Source organism: Echiichthys vipera (genome assembly GCF_963691815.1).
Source record: "Echiichthys vipera genome assembly, chromosome: 10".
In the NCBI taxonomy this organism is placed as follows: Eukaryota; Metazoa; Chordata; class Actinopteri; order Perciformes; family Trachinidae; genus Echiichthys; species Echiichthys vipera.
This window is the reverse complement of record NC_139835.1, coordinates 26,204,425-26,228,412: the sequence shown is the minus strand read 5'-3', so window position 1 is coordinate 26,228,412 and position 23,988 is coordinate 26,204,425. Positions and strand designations below refer to the sequence as shown.

General features: G+C 39.3%; 1 protein-coding gene across 21 annotated transcripts in view; it reads right to left on the bottom strand.

Annotated features, from left to right (window-relative positions):
• Positions 1–23,348, bottom strand: part of neb (nebulin) — a 67,914-nt gene extending 44,566 nt beyond the window's left edge. For 17 of the 21 annotated variants that reach the window (XM_083921563.1, XM_083921580.1, XM_083921565.1 and 14 more), the window contains exons 1-47: positions 23,256–23,348; positions 21,986–22,084; positions 17,619–17,669; positions 16,460–16,567; positions 16,145–16,252; positions 15,750–15,854; positions 15,135–15,239; positions 14,906–15,010; positions 13,774–13,878; positions 12,696–12,800; positions 12,497–12,604; positions 11,842–11,958; positions 10,759–10,860; positions 10,557–10,664; positions 10,348–10,452; positions 10,142–10,240; positions 9,519–9,623; positions 9,302–9,409; positions 9,066–9,179; positions 8,741–8,938; positions 8,489–8,596; positions 8,259–8,357; positions 8,045–8,149; positions 7,785–7,892; positions 7,344–7,655; positions 7,010–7,216; positions 6,788–6,892; positions 6,580–6,687; positions 6,176–6,487; positions 5,805–6,011; positions 5,555–5,659; positions 5,296–5,403; positions 4,867–5,178; positions 4,519–4,725; positions 4,313–4,417; positions 4,121–4,228; positions 3,718–4,029; positions 3,392–3,598; positions 3,190–3,294; positions 2,969–3,076; positions 2,543–2,854; positions 2,188–2,394; positions 1,992–2,096; positions 1,670–1,777; positions 1,251–1,562; positions 938–1,141; positions 42–146 (exon numbers count right to left, since the gene is read on the bottom strand). In XM_083921563.1, coding sequence (XP_083777689.1) covers positions 42–146; positions 938–1,141; positions 1,251–1,562; positions 1,670–1,777; positions 1,992–2,096; positions 2,188–2,394; positions 2,543–2,854; positions 2,969–3,076; positions 3,190–3,294; positions 3,392–3,598; positions 3,718–4,029; positions 4,121–4,228; positions 4,313–4,417; positions 4,519–4,725; positions 4,867–5,178; positions 5,296–5,403; positions 5,555–5,659; positions 5,805–6,011; positions 6,176–6,487; positions 6,580–6,687; positions 6,788–6,892; positions 7,010–7,216; positions 7,344–7,655; positions 7,785–7,892; positions 8,045–8,149; positions 8,259–8,357; positions 8,489–8,596; positions 8,741–8,938; positions 9,066–9,179; positions 9,302–9,409; positions 9,519–9,623; positions 10,142–10,240; positions 10,348–10,452; positions 10,557–10,664; positions 10,759–10,860; positions 11,842–11,958; positions 12,497–12,604; positions 12,696–12,800; positions 13,774–13,878; positions 14,906–15,010; positions 15,135–15,239; positions 15,750–15,854; positions 16,145–16,252; positions 16,460–16,567; positions 17,619–17,669; positions 21,986–22,063 — 6,735 coding nt within the window. In that variant the 5' untranslated portion in view covers positions 22,064–22,084; positions 23,256–23,348. Of the gene's footprint in view, positions 1–41; positions 147–937; positions 1,142–1,250; positions 1,563–1,669; positions 1,778–1,991; positions 2,097–2,187; positions 2,395–2,542; positions 2,855–2,968; positions 3,077–3,189; positions 3,295–3,391; positions 3,599–3,717; positions 4,030–4,120; positions 4,229–4,312; positions 4,418–4,518; positions 4,726–4,866; positions 5,179–5,295; positions 5,404–5,554; positions 5,660–5,804; positions 6,012–6,175; positions 6,488–6,579; positions 6,688–6,787; positions 6,893–7,009; positions 7,217–7,343; positions 7,656–7,784; positions 7,893–8,044; positions 8,150–8,258; positions 8,358–8,488; positions 8,597–8,740; positions 8,939–9,065; positions 9,180–9,301; positions 9,410–9,518; positions 9,624–10,141; positions 10,241–10,347; positions 10,453–10,556; positions 10,665–10,758; positions 10,861–11,841; positions 11,959–12,496; positions 12,605–12,695; positions 12,801–13,773; positions 13,879–14,905; positions 15,011–15,134; positions 15,240–15,749; positions 15,855–16,144; positions 16,253–16,459; positions 16,568–17,618; positions 17,670–21,985; positions 22,085–22,440; positions 22,536–23,255 lie in introns of all 21 variants that reach the window. The other 4 variants (XM_083921574.1, XM_083921578.1, XM_083921577.1 and 1 more) reach the window with 4 other exon arrangements.
• Between the last annotated feature and the right edge of the window lie 640 nt (positions 23,349–23,988).

Below are 23,988 nucleotides of genomic sequence, written 5' to 3'. Positions count from 1 at the left end.
ACAACGACATCTTTTTTCCATAATGTTGGAGAAGCACTCACCAGACTGTAGTTGGATTTGTTTGCTTTGGCCAGTTGAACATCCATGGTATCAGGCATGACATGAATCTTTGTCTTGTCCTTCTCCCAGGCTTGAATGTAAGCTTGCTGTAATTTAAAGTGATTTATTTTGTTTATCTCAATACAAAAAAACAAACAATTAAAAGAAGATTTAAGTAGCATGCACTCATAATTGAATCAATACTTTAGAAGTATTCAGCTGACAACAGGCAACTCCTGAATATAATTATTATGCGGAATCTAGTCAAGCAGAGAAGTTTTACGACTACGAGTATGCTGGAACTTTTTCTCAGTTTTGTACACATTTAATTTGGGACCAGATTATATTAAATTGATTAGAACTACATTGTATGACAAATCCCCAGGAAGAAACACAAAACAAGGTTGTCCTTTAAAACAGATGTTGTTTGCATTGATTGCTGAACCTTTCACTTGTCATGCAAGAGACAACACAAATATTACATTTTTAAACAGGGGTAGTGAACCAGTAATATCTTTGTATGCAGATGATGTGATGTTATATTAACAAAGCCTCAGAAAGTTTGCCAGTCTCTTTTAACATAATAGAACAATTAACAAGACATTACACTTATCTATAAAAATGTATGATCACTTGGACATTGGACAGCTACCATATGTTATAAAATTCTTCTTCATTTGGTTAATTTGTTCATTGGTTAAAGTGTTGCTTTGTTTTTTTTCTTTCTTACTATTAAATAATTGAACAAAATCATCAGAAATTGTTTTGGGTGTTAAAAACAACAGAATCAATTTCTCAATCCTTCAAGACACTTTTGTCAAGTGCTATTAGTTTCTGAAAATAACATCATAATATCAAAAACAATAAAATGATGGGGCAATAACTGTAGAGGAAATACCTTGTTCATAACCTGAGCGTTGGCCTTAGCCAACACCATGGGCATGTCTTCAGTGGTGATTTTGAATTTGTAGTTGCTTGGATGTTGACGATACTTTATTTCACTCAGGGCATCACCAGCTTTCTTCACCTTCTCAACATCCAGTGAGCCTAGAGGCACCCATCCAACACCCTGCAGCATCTTCAGATCCTCCTTGTAAACAGCCTGGACAAAACCAAAGGGGGTTTATTGCGGTGAAAGATGTCCCAAAAACATAAAAAAAAATCCATTCATAAAAAAAACTTTCCGTATAAATTCAAGGATTCATACTCACATCACTCTGCAGGTCATATGCATGTCTGGCCTGGCGGACATCATTGGAGTCTGGCAGGCAAGTCCAGTTGTGGAGGCGAGTGATGTAGTTGGCGTGGTTGACCTGAATCTGGTTCTTCTTGGCCAGTTCAAAGGCGATCATGTCCACCGGAAGATGGAACTTGGTCTTGGACTTGTTGAAGTCCTTCTTGTACAGGGCATCACTGGCGATCTTGGCTGAGTTCAGAGCCAGCATGAGCAGAGGGTCGTCCTGGACGCAGCGAGCACCGATGTGGTGGCCGACCTGCTTACGGTATCCTGCAAGGTACTTGTACTAAAAACAAAGTGTGAGAGTTAACATAAGCAAATTATGTTAAGGGTGGCATGACAAATGATATATACAATAGGTCATAGAGTACAGAAATAGCCGCAGACACTTACATCACTAGCAATAGCAGTGGAAGCTTTGGCAGCCAGGACTGCAATGGCATCACCACCAACATGGTGGCCCTTCTTCTTGGCCAGCTCATTGTCCAATTTGTACAGTTTCTAAAGTGTGAGAGAGAGAATATACATGTTTAAACAGGAAAGCATGTCCACTTACTTTAAAAAAAATAAACTAATGCCCAAACCTGAAGTTATGTACTTATTTCCTGTTTCTCAACATCCATACTGTAAGTGTTGTTTGTTCATTACAAATTATGACAGATCTAGGAAAAGTTATGTGGAAATTGTATAAAGAAATTAAGGTTTAACACTGTACCTCACTGACGTGCTTCTTGTTTTCTCTGGCAAGAACAATGCCCATTGCATCAGGCATGATGTGGATCGAAGTCTTGTCTTTGTCCCAGGCAGTGGTGTAGGCTTGCTAAAAAAAAAAAAAAGGCAGTTGTTGGTTTGAAAGCTTAGACATAAATGCTTGAGAAACGTTATTTTTTACAGATAGTTGTATTCAAAACCTGATTCATGATCTTGTTGTTGGCAGTGGCCAGTGTCAGATCCATGGAGTGCATGTCCTTTGTGAATTTGAAGTTGGTAGGAGCTTGACGGTATTGGCTCTCACTGAGGGCGCGGCCGGCTGTTTTTGCTCTCTCAACATCCAATGATCCTATAGGGACCCATCCTATTCCCTTCTGGAAGCTTTCATAATCACTCTTGTACTGGTTCTGAGGGAGAACATCAACAGGAACCATTTTACTTCACATTGCAGCACAGCAACATGGCGAAATTAATGTGAATTTTTTGATTTTAGATTTTAAATCATATACAAGTAAACATAATTTTAAAGATGCTTAAGTCAGACTCTCTACATACATCACTGGCGATAAACTGCATGTGCCGAGCGAGTTGCAGGTTCATGGCATCAGGGAGGAGAGCGTAACTGTGCTGGATCTTCCTGTATCCAGCCATAGTCTGAACAGTAGAGGCCTGCTTGGCCTGGACCACGCTCAACATGTCCACTGGGGTGTGATACTTCAGCTTTGACTTGTGGTAGTCCTTCTTGTAGTTCTTGTCACTCTGCAATTTGGCCACCTCCATGTAGAGAACCATCAGAGGATCGTCCTTGATGCTGCGGAACCCAACATGGTGGCCTCTGGCCTTCTCGTAAGCCAGCTTGTACTTGTACTGTGACAGCAAAGGTACTTTGTCATTCACAAAGACTAAATTGTTATTATAATATGAATATTACCAGATGTATTAAGAATATTTATTTTATGCAGGAAGTCTTTTACAACTTACATTACTAGCAATAGTAGTACCGGACTTGGCAGCCAAAATTGGGATGGCGTCAGCTTTAAGGTTGTAGCCTTTGTTGGCCATTGCCACGACCCCGGATTTGTACAGTTTCTGTAAAATACAGAAAGTACGGTAACAGTGAAATAAAACAGCGTTTACAAAAACCGATCACCATTAACGGTGTACAGTATTAATTATTACACACGACAGATCCATCCCCTTACACTGCTCATGTTGATGGCATTAGCCTTGGCCAGGACAATCTCAGGAGCATCTGGCATGACGTGGACTGTCAGTTTATCCTTCTCCCAAGCTGCAGTGTATGCTTTCTGTGAATAAAGACACAAGAAAAACAAATACATGATGACTGTTACGTCAGGAACATTTTTGGGGCTCTGCAGTACAGTACATCTGAACATGCTGCACCTTGTTCATGATCTTGTTGTTGGCCGTTGCCAGAGTCAAGTCCATGGAGTCCATCAGCTTGCTGAACTTGTGGGTGGATGGATGAGTGCGGTACCTGTTGTCACTCTGAATCAGACCGCCAACTTTAGCAGTCTCAACTCCAATTGAGCCAATCGGGACCCATCCAGTTCCTCTGATATAGTTATTCCATTCAGATTTGTAGTTCCACTAAAAAGGAAATGTAAGACCTCATGAATCAAGGGATCATACAACAATTATCAATTGTTAGAAATTTATATAATTATTGTTGGCATAGCAAAGCTGGTATTTTAACATTTCAAACTTACGTCACTAGTCTGCTCGTTCATGGTGCGAGCTAGTCGCAGGTTCATTGCATCAGGGAGGAGAGCGTAACTGTGCTGGATCTTCCTGTATCCAGCCATGGTCTGAACAGTAGAGGCCTGCTTGGCCTGGACCACACTCAACATGTCCACTGGGGTGTGATACTTCAGCTTGGCCTTGTGGTAGTCCTTCGTGTAGTTCTTGTCACTCTGCATCTTAGCGACGTGCATGTAGTGAACCAGCAGAGGATCGTCCTTGATGCTGCGGAAGCCAACGTGGTGGCCTCTGGCTTTCTCGTAAGCCAGCTTGTACTTGTACTGTAAGAGTGAATAAATACTTGTTTATCATGTATGATGGGTTCTAGTAGATCTACTTCTTGATTAGGTACAGTAATTTATTTTCACATACATCACTGGCAATTGTGGTACCGATCTTGGCAGCCACAATTGAGATGGCGTCTGCTTTGACGTTGTGGCCCTTATTGGCCATCTCCACAAGACCGGCTTTGTAAAGTTTCTGTGAAAACACAGAAATTCATATAAACATAAGTGTAACATGTATATATACCTTTATATAATGTAATGTGATTTAATGGCTTACACTGCTCATGTTGATGGCATTAGCCTTGGCCAGGACAATCTCAGGAGCATCTGGCATGACATGGACTGTCAGTTTATCCTTCTCCCAAGCTGCAGTGTATGCTTTCTGTGAATAAAGACAGATCAGTAACACAAATGAATGATTAATGACTCAGAACAAGATTATAATCTCTATTTAGTGACCCTGCTCAGTTAAAAAGGCTGCACCTTGTTCATGATCTTGTTGTTGGCCGTTGCCAGAGTCAAGTCCATGGAGTCCATCAGCTTGCTGAACTTGTGGGTGGATGGATGAGTGCGGTACCTGTTGTCACTCTGAATCAGACTGCCAACTTTAGCAGTCTCAACTGCAAGTGAGCCAATCGGGACCCATCCGGTTCCTCTGATATAGTTATTCCATTCAGACTTGTAATCGCACTGAAAAAATAAATAAATTACAACAATGTCAATCATCTCTTTAAACCTTTAGCACAAATGTAGATGAATTGTGGTCTCCTTTCAAACATAGCATTGATCATAAAGACACAAGTCACAGATAAAACTGTCACTACAACTCACATCACTTGACTGGAGGTTCAAGGTGCGACAGCGCTGAACGCGTAAGTTGTCAGGCAGAAGCATGTAGCTGTGAGGGATCTTTCTGTAACCAGTATAAGTCTGAACAGCAGAGGCCTGCTTGGCCTGGACCACACTCATCATGTCCACTGGGGTGTGATACTTCAGCTTGGCCTTGTGGTAGTCCTTCTTATAATTCTTGTCGCTCTGCAGTTTGGCCACCTCCATGTAGTGAACCAGCAGAGGATCGTCCTTGATGCTGCGGAAGCCAACATGGTGGCCTCTGGCTTTCTCATAGTCTTTCTTATATTGGACCTGACAGAAACCAGTATAAGGTGTTAATTAACTGTAGATGATATTGACTGTTTCAAGTTTATGGAGACAAAAAAGTGCTGAATACATTTGGTGTTGGTAGATTTATGATTTACATACATTGCTGGCAATATGTCTGCCATGCTTGGCATGCAGGACAGAAATAGCATCAGGCTTCAAGTCGTATCCCTTGGCAATATCTTGCAGCCATTTGTGCTTGTAGTGACTCTGTGGATAAACAGTAAAGTGTTAACACAATGTTTTGTACACAGATGATGCTGACATACAAATATCAGCAAAGTCATGTTCCTTTGACTAGTATATTTGGCAAATAAAACATTGTCTCCCTTGTATTGTTAATAAATCTTTGTGCTCTAACCTCGCTAAGGGTCTGGGCGTTGAATTTAGCCTGAAGGAACTCAGGGCAGTCAGCTGGCAGATTATAGGTGTGCATGAACTTCTCACCAGAAGCTCTGTATGAAGCCTAGAGGGAAGGATAAAAGAAGAGCAAAACCTATTATTTTTTTGTAAGATTCTTATTGGAGTAACTTTTGTCCGACATGCATCAGTATTTCAACACAAATTAAAAGATGCAAAGGCATCTTCGATAAAACAGAAGACATTCTTACATTGTCCATGATCTTCGAGTTGGCCAAAGCCAGAGCTGTGTTCATGGCATCAGTCTTGCTTGTGAATTTAAGAGTACTGGGATGCTGTCGGTAGCCTCTTTCTTCCAGGGCAGCCGTAGCAGTTTTGGCCTTCTCAACATCCAGAGAACCAATAGGGACCCACCCTTGGCCTCTACTGTAGTTGTTGTAATCTGACTTGTAGACATTCTGTGGGTTTATAGAGAAAAAGACGCTCAAAATTTGTAGAAGCGTTTACTTTCATCAATGTGCACATTGCTTTACAACTGTGTATAATATGTATTTACTCATGTAGGCACCAATAATACTAACACTATACAATGATAACATATAGGTGAAAAGTAAAAACGTACATCACTCTGAATATCCATCATGCCGCGACACCGCTGAAGGTGCAAGTTGTCAGGAAGAAGCATGTAGCTGTGAGGGATCTTTCTGTAACCAGTATAAGTCTGAACAGCAGAGGCCTGCTTGGCATGGGTCAAACTTATCATGTCCACTGGGGAGTGATACTTCAGCTTGGCCTTGTGGTAGTCCTTCGTGTAGTTCTTGTCACTCTGCATCTTAGCCACGTGCATGTAGTGAACCAGCAGAGGATCGTCCTGGAGGCTGCGGAAGCCAACGTGGTGGCCTCTGGCTTTTTCGTAAGCCAGCTTGTACTTGTACTGTATAAAAGAGAAACATATGGTATGGATCACATTATTGGATTTAGTAACATTTGAATAGTATTATTATTATTAGCACATTCACAACTTACATTACTGGCAATGTCTCTGCCACTTTTTGCTGCAACAATGGGAATGGCATCTTCCTTCACATGATGTCCTTTGAGCAGATCTTGACGATGAGCATAGGTGTAGTAATTCTAAATAAAATGATCATCAGTATTATGTTACAAATACAGCAACAGTTTAATTTCTACTTACATGTGTATGAAAATACCACACAAGCATCCGCACACTAACCTTGCTGATGTTGACGGCATTGTATCTGGCTTGCATCAGTTCAGGAGCATCAGCAGGGAGATGGTAAGTGTGCATGAACTTCTCTCCACTGGCCTTATACTCTTTCTGCAAATATACAATGGATAGATTGGTTTATCACTATTGTTAAAGGGTATTTAAAGGCAAAAATTATGAGATTTTTAGTAAAGTACGATTAAAATGTTATATTTTGCTTCTTCTCACCGCATTCATGATCTTGGCATTGGCCTTGGCCAGCTCCATGGTCATTGAGTCAATGGTACTTGTAAATTTGAGTGTGTCAGGGCGCTGGCGGTACTTTGTCTCATTCAGAGCTGCTCCTGCTGTCTTGGCTTTTTCCACATCCAGGGAACCAATGGGAACCCAGCCAGTTCCCTTGACTGAGGTCTCATAATCCATTTTATAGTTGACCTTGAAAGTTAAAGAAAGACATGAAAAATGCAAATGATCAGACCTGCAGAAACAACATCTTTTAGCCAAGGTATAAAAAATGTACCTACATTATGACACAAAAGTCTCAAAGAAAAATGAAACTTACATCGCTGGAATTGAAGTTCATGGTGCGAGCAAGTTCCAGACCAACTGCGTCGGGCAAAAGCGAGTAGTGGTGAGGGATCTTTCTGTAACCGGCATAAGTCTGAACAGCAGAGGCATGTTTGGCGTGGCTCAAACTCATCATGTCCACTGGGGTGTGATACTTCAGCTTGGCCTTGTGGTAGTCCTTCGTGTAGTTCTTGTCACTCTGCATCTTAGCCACGTGCATGTAGTGAACCAGCAGAGGATCGTCCTGGAGGCTGCGGAAGCCAACGTGGTGGCCTCTGTCCTTCTCGTAAGCCTTTTTATACTGGACCTAGAGGTTAAAGGGCATATAGCATCTGTAATTATTTAATGTTGATTATGTGACGCAACAAAAAAGTACAATATATCTGGTATAGAACTAAAGGAGTTTTAGAATCGCTGAGTCGTTCAGGAAACTTACATCACTGGCAGCATGTCTAGCCTTTTTGGCGGCCACAACAGGGATAGCATCAGGCTTCAGGTCATAACCTTTAGCAATCAATTCCTGCCAGGCGTACTTGTAGTAGTTCTAAAATGACAGATTACAGACGATAAGATCAAAATATACAAACACTGCACACAGCTACATATATATATGGATATAACATCACATTTAGGAAAAAATTCATTTAAACATACCCAAAATTACTGTTCAAAAAGTATAATATTTCTACGCCTTACATTGCTGATGTTGTAGGCATTGCACTTGGCCTGTTGGAACTCAGGGACATCAGGCGGCAGAGAGTACTTCTGATGAACCTCCTCCAGACCTCTCTTGTAGAAGCGCTGTAAGGCAACAGAGCAATATGGGAAAGTCACATGTGTTGTTCCTAGATTGAAGTAAAGACACGACAGAAAGATTTCTAATGAACAGGGAGAGTTACGGTAGACTCACATCGCTCCTCTGAAGCTGGTTGACTTTGGCCTGCATCATGACGGGGTGGTCATCGATAGAGGTGAAGGGGATCGTGTCTGGGTGTTGCCTGTATTTTCTCTGTAGGAAACAAGTAAAAATTACACTAGTAACAAGTCATTATATAACACATTATGTGAAATATCCCACTAACTATCAAATAAGTCTTTTTTTAATGCCAAGAGGGAATTTATAAAGAGTTGCACACATACCTCACTAAGGATCTCACCAGCTTTCTTATTCTTTTCTACTTCCAAGGAGCCAAAGGGGATCCATGGAGTACCCTTGGTATAGGTGTTGTAGTCAGACTTGTACTCATTCTGTAAGCACAGAAAAACAAATTCAAAGGGGTCACTGAACACAACATAATAACCATAGAAGTATACATTTAATGTAATGATTAAAACCAAAAAAGCACACTCTCAATCATCAATAAGGCGTGTGTAAAGTCTGTCTGTACTTACATCACTCTGGATGATATTAGCTTTCTTGGCCAGGTCCAATAGTACAGTGTCAGGGGGCAAGAAGAAGTTGGTGCTGATGCTCTTGTATCCCTTCATGCTGGCAATCCCCTGGGATTTCTTGGCCAATGTGACTGACACCATATCGAGTGGTGTGTGGTACTTGGTCTTTATCTTCTCATAGTCCTTTTTGTATTCACGCTGTTGAAAAATCAATACGAAATTATTCAAGAGTGCCCTCTTATCTCAGCTCTTATTCTAAATATTAATAATTAATATTAAGCGAAATGAAGATGATAGTTAGTTACACTGTAAGCTAATGACTTACGTCACTCTGGATTTTAGCCACGTGAACGGAGTGCAAGATCTTGGGATCGTCATTAATGCTGAGGGCTCCAACCATCTGTCCCTTGTTCTTCTCATACTCCTTCTTATATTTAACCTGCAAAGAAGAGCAAATGGTGATAATTAATAGATGACAAAAAAAGAAACTGTAAAAGCATCTGTAATACAAATAAGCAGGAAATACTAATCATAAAGGCTGATGCTACATAGCATACTCACATCACTGGCGATGTTTGTGTGAGCACGGGCAGCAAGGATCGAGATGGCGTCGCCTCTGATCTCGAACTTTTTCGCTTTAGATTTCTCCCAGTCATACTTATAACAGTTCTGCATGAGAAAATCAATGTCGTGCAGAAAATTAAACGTCTTATATCAAATTTAAGCTGATATTCAACTTTATATATGGCTGGAAATTAAGTGTAGAGCAGTTACTTACGTCACTAAGGTTGAAAGCATTAACTCTGGACTGGATGAAGAAGGGATAGTCCGGGGGAAGACAATTCTTGAATTTTGTGTCCTCATACTTTGCCTTGTAGTTCAACTGCAAAACAAACAAAGTGATACCATTATCTCTCCATAGGGTACTGCTCATTGTACAGTGATTTCTAGTTCAAGACAGAACTTAAGTGTTATTTGATTTTCTGTCACTGGAGGGCAGCAGTGTATTAGCTGGACTCCCATCTGAGATGTATCGACTGTCCCCTTCCCCTGCCTCCCCAGCCCCTCTCTGATGATCACAGGTTTTATTCTGGGCCAACTGAATGCTTGTTGCTATTTATACTACAGAGAGATGGCTCTCCAGTTTCCATGGTGCCCACAGAAAGACAGCTGGGCTACGTGAATGATTGGGCACATTTTAAGGTGATCTGCATATCTAGGAAAATTTGATACGGAGCATCAGCTGGAAAATGTCACTATTTCAGTCGATAAACGGACGATTTAAAATAAAATATGACAACAACCTATATGAACCTCTTATATGATTTATGTGAACTATTAAATGATAGCAATTCTAATATATTTTGTATCAGAGGAGGTGGCCCATGGCGTCATACGTACGTCACTTAGCTGTTTGGCGTTGACGGCTGCTTGAACTTGAACTGGTGAATCCGTCACTTGTGTAAATTTCACCTTGTCTGGATGTTGACGGTAAGTTTTCTGCAAACCATAAATACAGAAATATACTTATAACACACGTGTACACAGGGGATCTGTGAATTTGTTTCTTAATAGAAATAACTGTTTTATTAGCCAACACAACTCACATCAGCACACTGTTGAAGCTTCTTCGTAACTTCATATTCAGGCGTTATTGTTTGAGGGAAGAAGCATCTTGTCTTGATGTCTTCATAGTCCGCCTTATATAGTTGCTGCACGATAAAATGGGAAAATTGGAAGGACATAATTAAGTGTACATGAAATTATTTTACAGGCGATTTGATTTATAAAAATTTAAATGCACATAATGATTCACCTCTTTCTTCATTTCTTCGACTTTCTGGCAGTGAACCATGTAGAGATCTTCATAGCTGCCAATGTAGTGGCCCTTCACCTCGTTGTCATACTTATCTTTGTAATGCATCTAAAAATACACGAATTGAAATGTATTTAAACAAAATGAAAAACAATTATATTATTGGTTTATGAAAGTGCTTTAACTCGTAGATTATTCTTACATCAGTAAACTTTTTGAGTACGGAGTCCATCTGAAACTTGGGCGTGTCACAGTAGTTGATGCTGAAACCTTTGGATTTCTCATAGTTGGACTTATAAACTTTCTGCAAAGAAGATTTAAAACACATGATGAAAAGAAAAAACTCAAATAACTCAAATAAGCACTCAAAAATACATAGCTAAACAAATGATCTGTCGGTATGGGACAACGGCAAACAACACGTCAGTAAGGCCTGTAACTTGATTCAATAATTCAATTAACTCACTGTTTGCAATAACGTACTACAAGTGACTTTCAGATGGTTTAACTAGCACCGCTTATATGACAATTCACTTAGAGGAGCTTCAGGTCAGACGCTCTAAATAACATCCACAACCACATCAGTCATTTAGCCGTCACCTCGCTTTTTAGTTAACGGTGGAACAAGAATAGATGTCAAATTTATGCAATCAGCATCTCTGTCTACACAGGAAAACAAGGGTAGAAGAACTTTTACCTTGTACTAAAGTAAAAGTATCAATACCACAGTGATGAAGTACTCTGTTACATACAATATGTTAAGTAAAAATACAAAAGTATTTGCATTTAAAATATGCTTAAAAGTAATAAATGTGAAAGTACTAATTATGCAGAATGGCCTGTTTCAGAATAATGTTTATTATGTTACTGGATTATAATTACTGATGCTTTAATGCTGCAGCTGGTAATTTTAATTACCTTATCTGCTGGGTAGCTTGTGAATTTACCATCGGCGATCAATGAAGTCTCATCTTAATCTATGAAACTTTATCATAATTTAATTGTTGATTATATTTTGTATAATGCATCTGAATCTACAAAGTAACTAGGTCTAAAATGTAGTGGAGCTGAAATATAAAGTAGCTGAAAATGGAAATACTTAGTAAAGTAAAAGTGCCTAAGCCAACTGGAAACCAACATTGAGACCAGTAATGCTAAATTGTTGTAGCACCACTTTGAAGATGTTTTCAATAGTTTTCACCCAAAAAAATCATCTTTCATTTTTCATAAAAACCAGCTGTGATCAAAAAAGTCCTTTTCTACTTAGTGTTCTCCAGACACCTACATCACTAAGGATGGTGCCGGCGTATCTGAGCTGTCTGAGGAGAGGATTCTCTGTGGCGGGGAGCGTGTTGTAGTCGGCCTGCGCTTTATTCTTCTCGTATTCCTTCTTGTATTGGACCTGAAAAGTGAAACAAAGTGTGAGTAAGAATCAAACAAAGTGTGATGAGGTTTATTAACACAGTTGATACACTTACTCATATAACGTGACGTTAGTAGAGACAGTAGTGTGTCATTATCGTGTGTTTGCATTGTGTGTGAATGTGTGGGTGGAGGTATACTGCAGCTGAAAAACCTCTTTACATGTTGTTGCTGGTGAAACTACACACGCAATTTGTGCAGTGAGAATGAGCCAAACGTAGATCTCTCAGTCATGCCGTGCATGTGTGGGCACAATACAGTTTGTCCCTGCGTCAGAGTGGACTCAGTGTGTTGAGTCACACTCTGCTCTGAGACACAGGTCAACTCTCTGTCGTGTCTTCCACATGAGATAGGACCTATAAAAATACTCTGATACCTGTGTGTATGTGTGTGTGTGTATGTGTATGTGTGTGTGTGTGTGTGTGTGTGTGTGTGTGTGTGTGTGTGTGTGTGTGTGTGTGTGTGTGTGTGTGTGTGTGTGTGTGTGTGTGTGTGTGTGTGTGTTTGCATGGACTTACCTCACTAGCAGCAATACGAGCCTTCTTGTTTGTGTCATAAACGGGCGTGGTTGTTTGCATGAAATAAATTTGGTCTTTTGTATCCTCATATTGTTGCGTGTATCTTTTCTGAAAGGAGAAGGGATCAACAGTTAGATAAAGAAAACAACGTCGATGTCGTTGAGAAAATCTTGCCCCTTAGGTAATAGTGAGCTCTTACAGTGCTGAAGTTCTCCATCGCCACCCTGGCAGTGGCCACGTCAAAGTACGGTGTCTCGCACCATTGACCCTTCACATTTTTATTGTAATCCTCCTTGTATTTAAGCTGTGGAAAACGAAGCAAACATTAGAAGAATGTTGTTGCACATATGTGAGGTCTTCTTATTTAAGATATCTAAATATTCTGTTTGATAAAACACATTGGGAATGATTGGAATCCCTGTACTTTCATCTATTGTCGGCCTCTCCCTTCCAGCTTAGCATGTCCAGTAATATCAGAGAGCAGGTGGCCAGCTATCCCCAGCAGTGGCTCAGGGTTAGTTGGTCCCTGAGGGCGAGTGCAAATTTGAGCCCCTAAAATATAATTTTCCTAAGACACAATGGGGTTTATTATTTTCCAATGCACTATTATTAATATAGTGGAGCCAATGAAAACACTGTCTGCACATCTTTATTTTTTTTTTTACACCTAAACTTCTAAATCTCTCTCTCCGTCTGCCTCAATAGGTCATTTCATAACTCAGTGACATAATAATATGTTTTCTGGTCATTCAAAAGTCTATTTGAAATAACTACATAGTCAAGCCTGATGTTGTGTGCTCCTGTGTGAATTAAATACTTGAATGAAAAGTATCTTCTCATTTTATTTCAAACTTTAGTGCAAAATTAACATAATGTGCAGGGATCAGAAAGTAACGCGAGGTTCATTTTACATAAATATTGCTTTTCGACATTGAAATAGAAACAATTTAGAGCTTTTTATATTATATTGACAGTATATATCTAGATATTATTTTGACAGTATATATCTAGAAGCCCTACAGGGCAATATGATCATTTTGATTATAACACCAAACGGCAATAAGTTTGAGTTTATGTGCAACAATACTGTGTATCAAAATATTTCAATATACGATTTCATCATCATACGATTCCACTGAAAGATGATATATTATCATACTTAATTATCGCCTAGCCCTGTCTCTATCCTCCTGTGTTTCTTATATTTGTTATTCAATGTGTGTGTTTGAATGAAATGATGCTGATAATGAAAGCAGGATTAAAATTGTTGCGCTTACATCACTGCGCTGATGGGCCACTCTCTTGGCCAGCTCCACTTCAGGAGGATCAGCCAAGGAAGTGTACTTAGCCTTGCGCTCATTGTGACCCTTCTTGTAGACAATCTGCAGGGGGGCACACAGACAGTAGGGGTTTTAAATTTACTGAGGTGGTTAATTCTTCAACATCAATAGCTGACCTTAGTGCACAGTCCGCCTCACACAGAGCGAGCGTATCTTCATTGACTGGTGACTTCCCCACATCAGCAGAAAAGGTTGCATGCAATTGTGTTAAAAACGAAGGAGGTGGGGGGCACAAAATTACAGTTTTTATTGCCTGCAATGTGAGTGCAAATTGCTAACATATGATACGTCTGACTAAGCACAAACAAATGGACCCTAAAACAATATAAAGACAGAGAAAATGTGCTTGCCTGTGTGGTTGATGCTGAATGGCAATCTGCCAGCAGCATCAGAGAGAAATTAACTGCTCAAGTCACAGCTCACCTCATTTTAGCACTTTTAGCTATTTCAGTGAATTAAATACTTGACAAATCAAGCTACAGAAAAAAATATATAACTCCAATTTTACAGTCCTTTTCATTGAGGGTAATGGTCTAATATTAAAGTGAGCGCTGCTATGCTATAATGGATATGCTATAACAGTTGACAAAGTACAAATGGTATATATTATCGGATTGCCAAAACTTAGAATCACTTAAAGCTTTTTATCCCAGATAAGATAAGAGAGACTTAATTGTCATCCATCTATATAAAGTGCAGTGCAGTGCAGTGCGGTGCAGTGCAGTGCAGTACGTAGAGTAACTGTTCTGATGTTCTGGTTCTGATACAAAACGAAAGAATGATTGAATTAACATAAACTGCAAACAACAAGATACAAAAACAGGAACATGACAAGATACAAGACAAGGTACAAAGATAGAGTGCAATAATAGACATGATATATATATATATATATTAAAAGTAAATGCACGTAGTGTAAATAAATGTCAATAAATGTAAAGTAATAGTGCCATAAACAGCATTATTAAAATAATTTTTTAAAGCACACACAGGCTGGAAATCTGAATGTTGGACAGCATGTATTCTTCATTGACTGCAGTTGAAAACTTGGTGTTGTCAGTAAACTTACGTCACTGAGGACCTCCTGAGCCTTGGCCACCCTACGGAGCTCTGGGCTGTCACTGTAGGGGTAGAACATGGTCTTCTCTTCATCCCAGGACTCTGTGTAAAGTTTCTGAACAAGGTGTTGGGTCGTGAATTACTCAATGCATAACACATATTTAAGAATACATTAAATCCTATATTAAATGTTTTCTTTTCTTTGTTTCGGACATTAAAAAATGTCACATTGTGCTTACTTTGCTGTAGTTAGCAGCATTCTTCACAGCCAGGACCAGCTCAGGAGCATCAGGAGGCAGCAGGTACCTGTCCTTAGTCTCATCCCACTTCTGTCTGTACAGAACCTAAAGGACATAAGCAATACCGTGTTAAAAATTCAAATCATTACTATTTTTCACATCTTGGTTTACCATTATAAGCTCAGGTACTTAGTATTTATTTCAGACATTTAAAAAATATACATGTGTAAAAAAACAACAACAACAACAACAACAACATTTATAAAACATAAATTAACATTTTTTGTCCAAAGTGGTATAGAAAGAAGCATCATGCTTATCTCAGTTAAACTCACTAAACCACTACGTTCACCCTTTTCAGACATAATCACCTTTCCCCACATTGTTCAGTTATTTTCCTGTGAAAAGATATAATTAAAAAAAAGGGCCTTGGACTCCATTTCTTCTGTAACGCTGCACAGGCTGTAAACACTGTTAGTAAAAATGCCTTTCATCCAAGTAAACATCAAATCCTACTTAAAAGGAATCCATCTTTTCTGGATACATGCAGCCTTTGCAACTTGGCCGTAGTGACAACCCAATCAAGACTGTGAAAAAGAAAAAAAAGCAACTCACCTTGCTGATCAGGTCAGACACGCGCTTGACGTGGGCGACCTCTCTGGCCTCACCATCATACAAGCTTGTAGTCCGAGTCTTATTTCCCTCCATGCGATATTTAACCTGATGACGATACATGTCATTTCTTATTATTCATGACTGGAGAAAATCAAGTTTGAGGAATTTATTTAGATTTTTTTAGCTTCATAATTTGCACACCTTAATTTACCCAAAGAAAGAAAATCACAGTGAATTTGTTAAGCATCTCCGCTCGACTTTGATAATGTCACACTGTTGGTCACACAATAGTTTTCTCTAAGCAATCTACCTTTTCCAATAACCTTCTAACCCTCAACCTTAAACCTAAGACAACATAATGTGGGGGAAAATATCCCCACTGTCCTCAGCGGTACCTCGCTAAGCTGCTCCTGGGCCTTCCTGATGCGAATCATCTCGGGGGTATCAGAGATGAAGGCAGGAGGATGTCCTCTGGACTTGTCATAAGCTTGCCGGTACTTGATCTGTCAAAGAGAGGAGATCACTGATTTGAGTACAACAGCCAAAGTTATTTAGTAAAGAAGTAAATGTTAAATACAGTAAATAAGAAAAGTATAATTATTATTATTATTATTATTATTATAGTATAGCCATATACTGCTGTAGCAGACAAAATAGAAAAAAAAGAGTCAAGCATTCATTTTGAACCTAAACCCAAACGTGTTGCTTACACTGCTGAATTGATCCAGCATCTTCTGGCTGTGAGCCAGGTAAGGAGTCATGAACTTGGAAGTATCCACCTTGACCTTCTTCCTGACTTTCCTGGTGGGCAAGCCAGACTGGAGGAAGACAGAGGGAAATACAATGAACCACCCGACCGGGCAATACGTTTGATCCAACTAACAAAGGGGCCTAGGTTCCGTGAGTACAGGAAACATATCAGACAGAAAGTAAAAACTACGTCCAGTTACAACAGGGCGAACATTAAAAATCTTTCTTCAAAATGACATACTAACATACAACATATTGCATACTACATACTGCATACTACATACTGCATACTAACATACTACATACTGCATACTAACATACTGCGTAGTATGTCCAGTAAGCTCACCTCTCATTCTTGCTAATCGAATAGAATAGTATGTTAGTATGCAATTTCAAACACAACCCTTTGCAACTGTGATGTAAAATTGTTAAGTAATAATGATTTGATCTTGTCAAGGTGAGGAAAAAGTCCCAAAATGTATATTAACTTGCATACACCTATAACTTTAATGATGCACCTTTAACAATTGATTTAATTCAAGACTTACAGGCATATGAATAAATCTGTAAAAATATTCTACATGGATCTCAGGAAAATGGTGTGATTATGTACTGAGAAAATAATGGATAAAGGGTGACTAAAGAACGGACAAAACCAACAAAAATAAAGGCTTGTGAAGCGCTGGATTTACAGTAACATCTACAGTATTTAGGAGCATCTTGCACTGCATGCAATGCCAGGCTCAGAAACATGTTTACATGGGAATTACCTCGTCTGTTGGGAAGTAAAGTCACAGGAAACTAAATAACAAGAAGCAATTAAATGCCCCCAAAAAAGCAGAAATTTCTTCTGGGAGGTCACATTAAAATGCAAGATTGCAAATAACTGAAGAAGAGTTTAATGTTCATGCAGTTTTAATTCATTTCTAGGAAACTTTTAAGGCTCTAAGACAAAAACACGCAGAGACCAAGGACACTATGCCTTCAATGAAATAACCAGACGGTAGATTATCCATACAAGCATGCAGACACAGAGGGGGGGATGCACCATTATCAAGACAAGGGAGGGGGGTATCCTGTACTGTTTGAACTGTTGTCCCTTGGGAGAAGGTGCTTTACCTGCAAGAGCTGAGAACTCTTGTGCTGAGTGACAGTCGACGTTGTAATCTGCTTAACATATTACAAATATAGGACACACTCTGGGGTTTCAAAACTGCCAGAACAAGTTATGGGAGAAACAGCACAGTATTTTTTTCTTTTTGGATTGAGGGTGATTTTTCTGCAGCTCTGGTGTAACTGTGCTGTGTCTAACTGGCATAACAAGTATAACATCACTCGACACTGCATCACATTAGTAGCTGTGCTGTCAAACGCCCCTCAAAAAGTCCATCAACTGCATAAAGGCCGAGCGTTGCCATCAGGGACCTTCGTCCTAATGTGTAATAAACTCTTTCTTCATCAAATAGTGTCACTGAAAAGAAAAGTAGGATCCATAGAGGTGGATGTTCTGTAATTCTGACTGCAGCCTAATTAAGCCTGTATTGTACTGAGGACAGTGACATATTAATGTCCTCTGTTATATGAGCTTGACTGCTGTAACTCTTTGACCAAATCTATAAACACCAGGCACTCAAATGACAGTAATTCTATTATATATATATTATATATATAGACCATTGCTCCTGTTATCGCTTTATACAGCACACAGCGTTACACAGACTGTTTAGACAGCTTTAAAATCTCTGTGTCTGATCACACACAGCATACAAAGGACTGGTTCACCCAGTTACAAAAACCTCTATCTATCCATGCAGATAGTTTCATTTTAAAACAGATATCTGTCGCTAAGTTTTTTAAGCCTTTGCTCCAATATAGTGAAGCTGAATGAAAGCATGCTCACAGCGTTGAAGACTGGCGTTAAAATAAATTCAAGAGTGACTTAAATTTCTAGAAATAATGTTCTTGTTACTTTGAATAATCCACAGAACTATTTTTTCTTCCAAAGAAGTATATAAGCGTATAAAAGCTGTTGATAGGTTGGGTGAAAAAAATGATTCTTTGATGTATTGCAATGGTCTTTTGATCATGTCTTGATGCAGAAAAGTCAGTAATTGGAAATTTAAAACCCAATTCTTAACATTATGATTGACAAAGCTGTACGATTCTTACGGCTGAAGCAACATGACGATGAAAGCATAACAGAGGCGACATGCGCATCATGTTTTTCTTCTTAATTAAGATACTTTTTGAGTTCTGGTGAGGATGAATGAGCAACCGCAGCGACTGTTTTTACTTTCTTCAATCTGACCTGAACTGTTTCTTTTCTTCTTGTTTCTTTGCAATGATGGGAAAAGTTGGCAACTGTAACCTTCCAGCTGACACACCTCTCCTATTTGCTATTGTATTAATAAAGAATAATGGAGGTAGGTTTATTTTAATTACGGAGTATTACCAATACTCGCGCACTGTCATTCACTGTGGAAAGCGCTGAGCCACTCCACCTTTTCTCGACTTCAATTAGTTAAAAATGCAGCTGCTAGACTTTTCACTGGAATAAAGAAAAGAAACCTGCAATGGCTGCCTGTTGAATACAGTCTATTTAAAAACATCGCTTAATGGGTTAGCTACACAATACATCACTGATATGCTAATCCCATATTCTGTCTTCAGGTCACTCAGGTCATCTTCTCAACAACTCCTCCTACATTTCCCCGCTCTCGTCTCAAAACTGTAGGTGACGGAGCTTTTTCGGTCACTGTTACTCTCCGCCTAACATTGGGTCTTGCTCCACTCTTAATGATTTTAAATCAAACTTGAAGACATACCTTTATTCTCTTGCTTTCACCTCCGTGGTTTAACTGTAATTGATATTGACTGTTTTAAGCTGTTGCTTCTCTATTCTCTAATTCTACGTTTTTTAGGATTTTAGTTCTGATTTTTTGAGCTGTATTGTTCTTTTTTAGACTCTTTTAATATTATATTTAATTTCAGTTTACTGAAGCACTTTTTATTGTTCTACCCTGAATGGAAAGCACTTTGGATCGATTTCTGTTTTTTTGTTGGGCTTTAAATGGGCTATAAAAATAAAGTGACTTGACCTGACTTGTGTTTTAAAAGTACCAAGTCGTCACACGATGAGAAGAAATAAAACATGGATAGAAACTTTTGATTTATCCAGATACATCGACATTATAATGGTAGCCCTCTGAATTACAATCTAATCAAATAGTAAGGTGCGTAGATATTCCTACTACTACTGTTGACTGTTGTTTCATGTTCACTTATGCTTTTCTGGAAAGAGATGTTGCTGTTGAATATTATAATAGCGATAGAGCAAGAAATCCCCAAATCTGAGGTCATAATCAAAAGTTTCTGCATGGATAGATATCACTTGAAGTAAGAGAGAGAACATTTTTCTATAAAAAAAATCCATTTAAGGGGAAAATGTTCTTTTCCTGTCAAGCACCCTACGACTACAGTAACTGACAGCATTCCCACACACAGCATACTGTTCCATGAATAGTCCATCTAACTTACAGCCTGCCTGAAATACACTTCCCTCTCCTTACAGTAGGAAGTATTCCAGTGCAACATTGACGTGTCACGGTAAGGTTGAACATTTTGAGACTGGTGGATTTTGGAAGATAACCAATAAATACCTTCAAAAATCTACCAGAAATCTAGAAATGACCAGAGCTGCGAGAAAGAACATCTCAATCTAATTTTTTCTTTTTAAATAAACATTTGTAAGATGCTTCATTATCTGAATCTATCAGACAGGAGAGAACCATAGGTGTGAAAGAAACACTCAACCATCATATTATACATGCAAAAAGAACCCCTGTACCACCCGCCAGGCTGTTTTTCCATCACCTCTACTAAGCAAATTTCTAGCACTGTGACGTTCACACGCTCCAGGCTACCGGAGTCTGATTTACAGCACAGTAGCTCGTCTCATTTGCCCCCCTCTCTCGCTCTCTCTCTCTCTCTCTCTCTCTCTCGCTTTCACTCCTTGTACTTCTCCCCCCAATCCATCTCTCTGCCAATGTGCCGTAGATGTCCACTTCTAAATTTGTCTGAACGCCAGACAGAGACACCCACTCCACCCCTTAATGACCTCAGCAGATAATTATTATTTAAAATTAATTTGGAGAAAATACTCATGATCATAAAGTAGATCATTAGCAAATACCTTAAAAATAAATAAATAACTACACTCTTTCTGAAATGACTCAAAATTAAAACTATTATTGCTCTATACGCACATGTTATTGATGTATGTTTCACTCCATTCTGTAGATTAAATAAGAAGCAATCTTACTATTTACTCAAAACAATGCAACGTTTCTCCACAGTGTAGATGAAAGTGCTAGTGAAATCAGAGTGTATTGACTTTGTGTGGGTATCCATTTGTTCCGCCTCCCAAACGATTTACATCTTTGCAATAAAGATGGTAAATCTATTCGAAACAGTTGACATGTTATACGGGAGTTTAATGACGACTGATTGCTTAGTAGGATTGAGTAATATTGTGACAGCCAAAAACAATCATTCAGACTCCCCTATAAGATATCAGCAACATTAAGTAAGAACAAATACAAGGCAAACTTTAATCCTATTTCACCAGGAAATACGAGATTAAGTTGTTAGCCTTCTGCTTTCACTCTTCCATTGGACACTGACAGGGAGACCTTCAAAAACATAATAATTCATACAGAATATGCACTCTAAATGCAGCTTAAAAACATCCTGAATTCTAGGGAATAAAAGGGTTTAATCACATGATCTTGGGACAAATATGACTGGACATTGGTGGTGAAACAGCCAATTATCTGATTGGTGTGAAATACGCTGAAGAATTTCAACAGGTCATCTCTAACAAAAGATAAATTGGCAACTTCCAGAAAATGGCACGCTCCCAAATTGTATGCTATCCAATCTTGCACTGTCTATGCTACCCAATAAGGACACCATTGTAATTTGGGTAACAATACAGCATTGCTAAATGTATTTATTGATAGAGACGATATTTTGGAAAAAGCTGATGGCCTGCTACAAAAATGGAGTTAAGTCATCTGCAAGAATCTATGGGAATACACAGCTTTATCTTGTGCATCTGGCAGCTGTCTATTTATTAAACATAGGATGGCATACTAACTTACTACCTGCCATAAAGCAGTTTGCAATAGTTTAGATTTAATTTGCTGTTAAGGGCAATCCAGGACTTAAAAATGTGTCCCTCTGAAACAGGATCCACCAGCAAACATGGCTCCATAAACTGCTGACTGAAGGGGGTCACTATCTTAACTATACATAGGGCCTGCCATTGGACCTGCAGATACACTCAATATATTGAATCATATCTTATAGTTAATCATATTTAGGCCGGAAACCGCCAATACTAATTAAGTATGGCAATGAAAATAATGCAATATTGTAATTTTTATGATTAATCCACATAACTCAGTATGAAGACGTCCACTTACCTCATCCACAATCTCCTCAATCTCCTCCTCATACTCTTCCTCAAACTCCTCCTCATATTCCTCCACAATTTCCGCCATTTTGGGGCGGTTTTAGAGGTTCTGCACAAAACACAGATGACATTTATAGAAATTCATTGTTTAAAGTCTCAATGAACAATGTTTGGCCTAATAAGCTGAAGAGCGCGTATCTAATGTGGGAAGAATACAACATATCAGTATATCAGAGTTTAGTTAAATGTTCTATCAGTAGCACCAAATCACAATTTCAGACAGACGTATACCGGGGCTTAGACAAGAGATCAAAGGACAACTGAACCAGCGATATTTTAAGATGGTGCCAGTCATCCCTGTGTAGACACAATTACCCGATTCAAAAATAGAAATAATATAAATAATACACAGCAAACACATGCTAGAAAAATACACAACACATTAATGTTAAACCAAGGCCCTACCAGCGAAAGATCCCAACAGTATTTCCTGACAGTAAGGACGCCTCACTTGCCATCCACTAGGGTCTCAAACTGATAGTCCAACTTTGTGATTTGCCCTAAACAAAGTAACAAAAATGTGTTTAACACCTCACAAACTGGGCAACAAGTGTAATAAATCTGTTATTACAAGGGATGAACTGCAGATTAGGAAGGTGAGACACTGAGTGCATTATAACAGGCCTTTGAATGTATGACAGCCACAACACCGTTCAAAGAACTGTGCCTCCTGGCTGAAGGTTGGCGACAGCTGCCCAACAGTGCTTCAGCTATTTGACATGTAAGCTAATGCCACAGCCTGATTGGTTGACTCTGTTTAGCAAACGGTAGGGCAATGCCTTCTGAGGCTGCAGGTTAAATATAGGATGGCATACTAAGTACCTTTTTTAGCACTTGATTGCCCTCTCTTTAGATCAAAATATAAATTTCTCTGTAAAATGACAAGAGAAATAGGTGAAACAGTTGAGGTAGAAGGACAAAATAGCCCGACAGGTATAGAGATTTCAGAGAGAATACAAAATGGCCAGACTGCTTCTGAAATTTCAGATACATCCAAAGGTGGGCCTGGTCTGATCTTGCTTGAGTCTTGCATATCTGGATTTGTTTGGTTACTCCTTCAATGTGCAGCAGAGGCTTCACACTCCTTATCTCCCAATCAAGCTGTCCTCTTGGATCCAGATGGCAGCAAATGATGGAAATGATGGAAGTCCAAGCAGATGGAAAGCCATGCAAGGTGTAGAAAATATGATTATTTGTGCGTTTTCTCCTTTCTCGCTTACCAGTTATATCAGAGTTTAATGGTCTTCCAAGCCGCCAAATCCTCCCCAGCTTCCCTCCAGAGAAACACAGGGCTACAGCACACAGCTGCAATTTCAACCCAGGTTATCATGTGGCCAACACAGCCAATCACAGGCCAGTGCTCTCAGGTTTCAAAATCTAAATATACCTAAGTGATCCTTTCAGAAAAGAGCACCTGTTGGGGCTAATGCATCAGCGGTACAGTTATGAGGAAGGCTTTGGGGCACGGGTAGTGGGGGTCTCAAGAAAACAACAGTGAAACCCAATTACAGTACCACTTTGGGTGAATGGGTATGTTGGTTGTGTTGACAAATGCAACAGTTTTTTTTGTGAAGGGTTTGGAAGTAGGTCTGACCATGGGTAAGGATATGAGCCTCTGAGGAGAAGGCTAGCTGAAGGCCAAGTAGGGCTGCGTGCCAAGTCTGTTGATGTCATCTGTGAGCAACCCTGAGCTTGCTCTCGACAATCAGGTCGACATCAAACTGAAGACCTTTGAGGCAAAACATAAGAAACAAGTACATGCCCTCATACATACGCACTACACTACAAATTAAAAGCTACTAGTATTCCAAATGTGACTCTATCTGAAAAAATAAAGTCTGATAAATCACCCCTTGGATTAAGGATAAAGGCTGCTAATGAATAATGAGTCACCCCAGGCGAGCATTGACAATTTGTGATGATGATACATTAAGACCACTTAGGGCAAAAGTA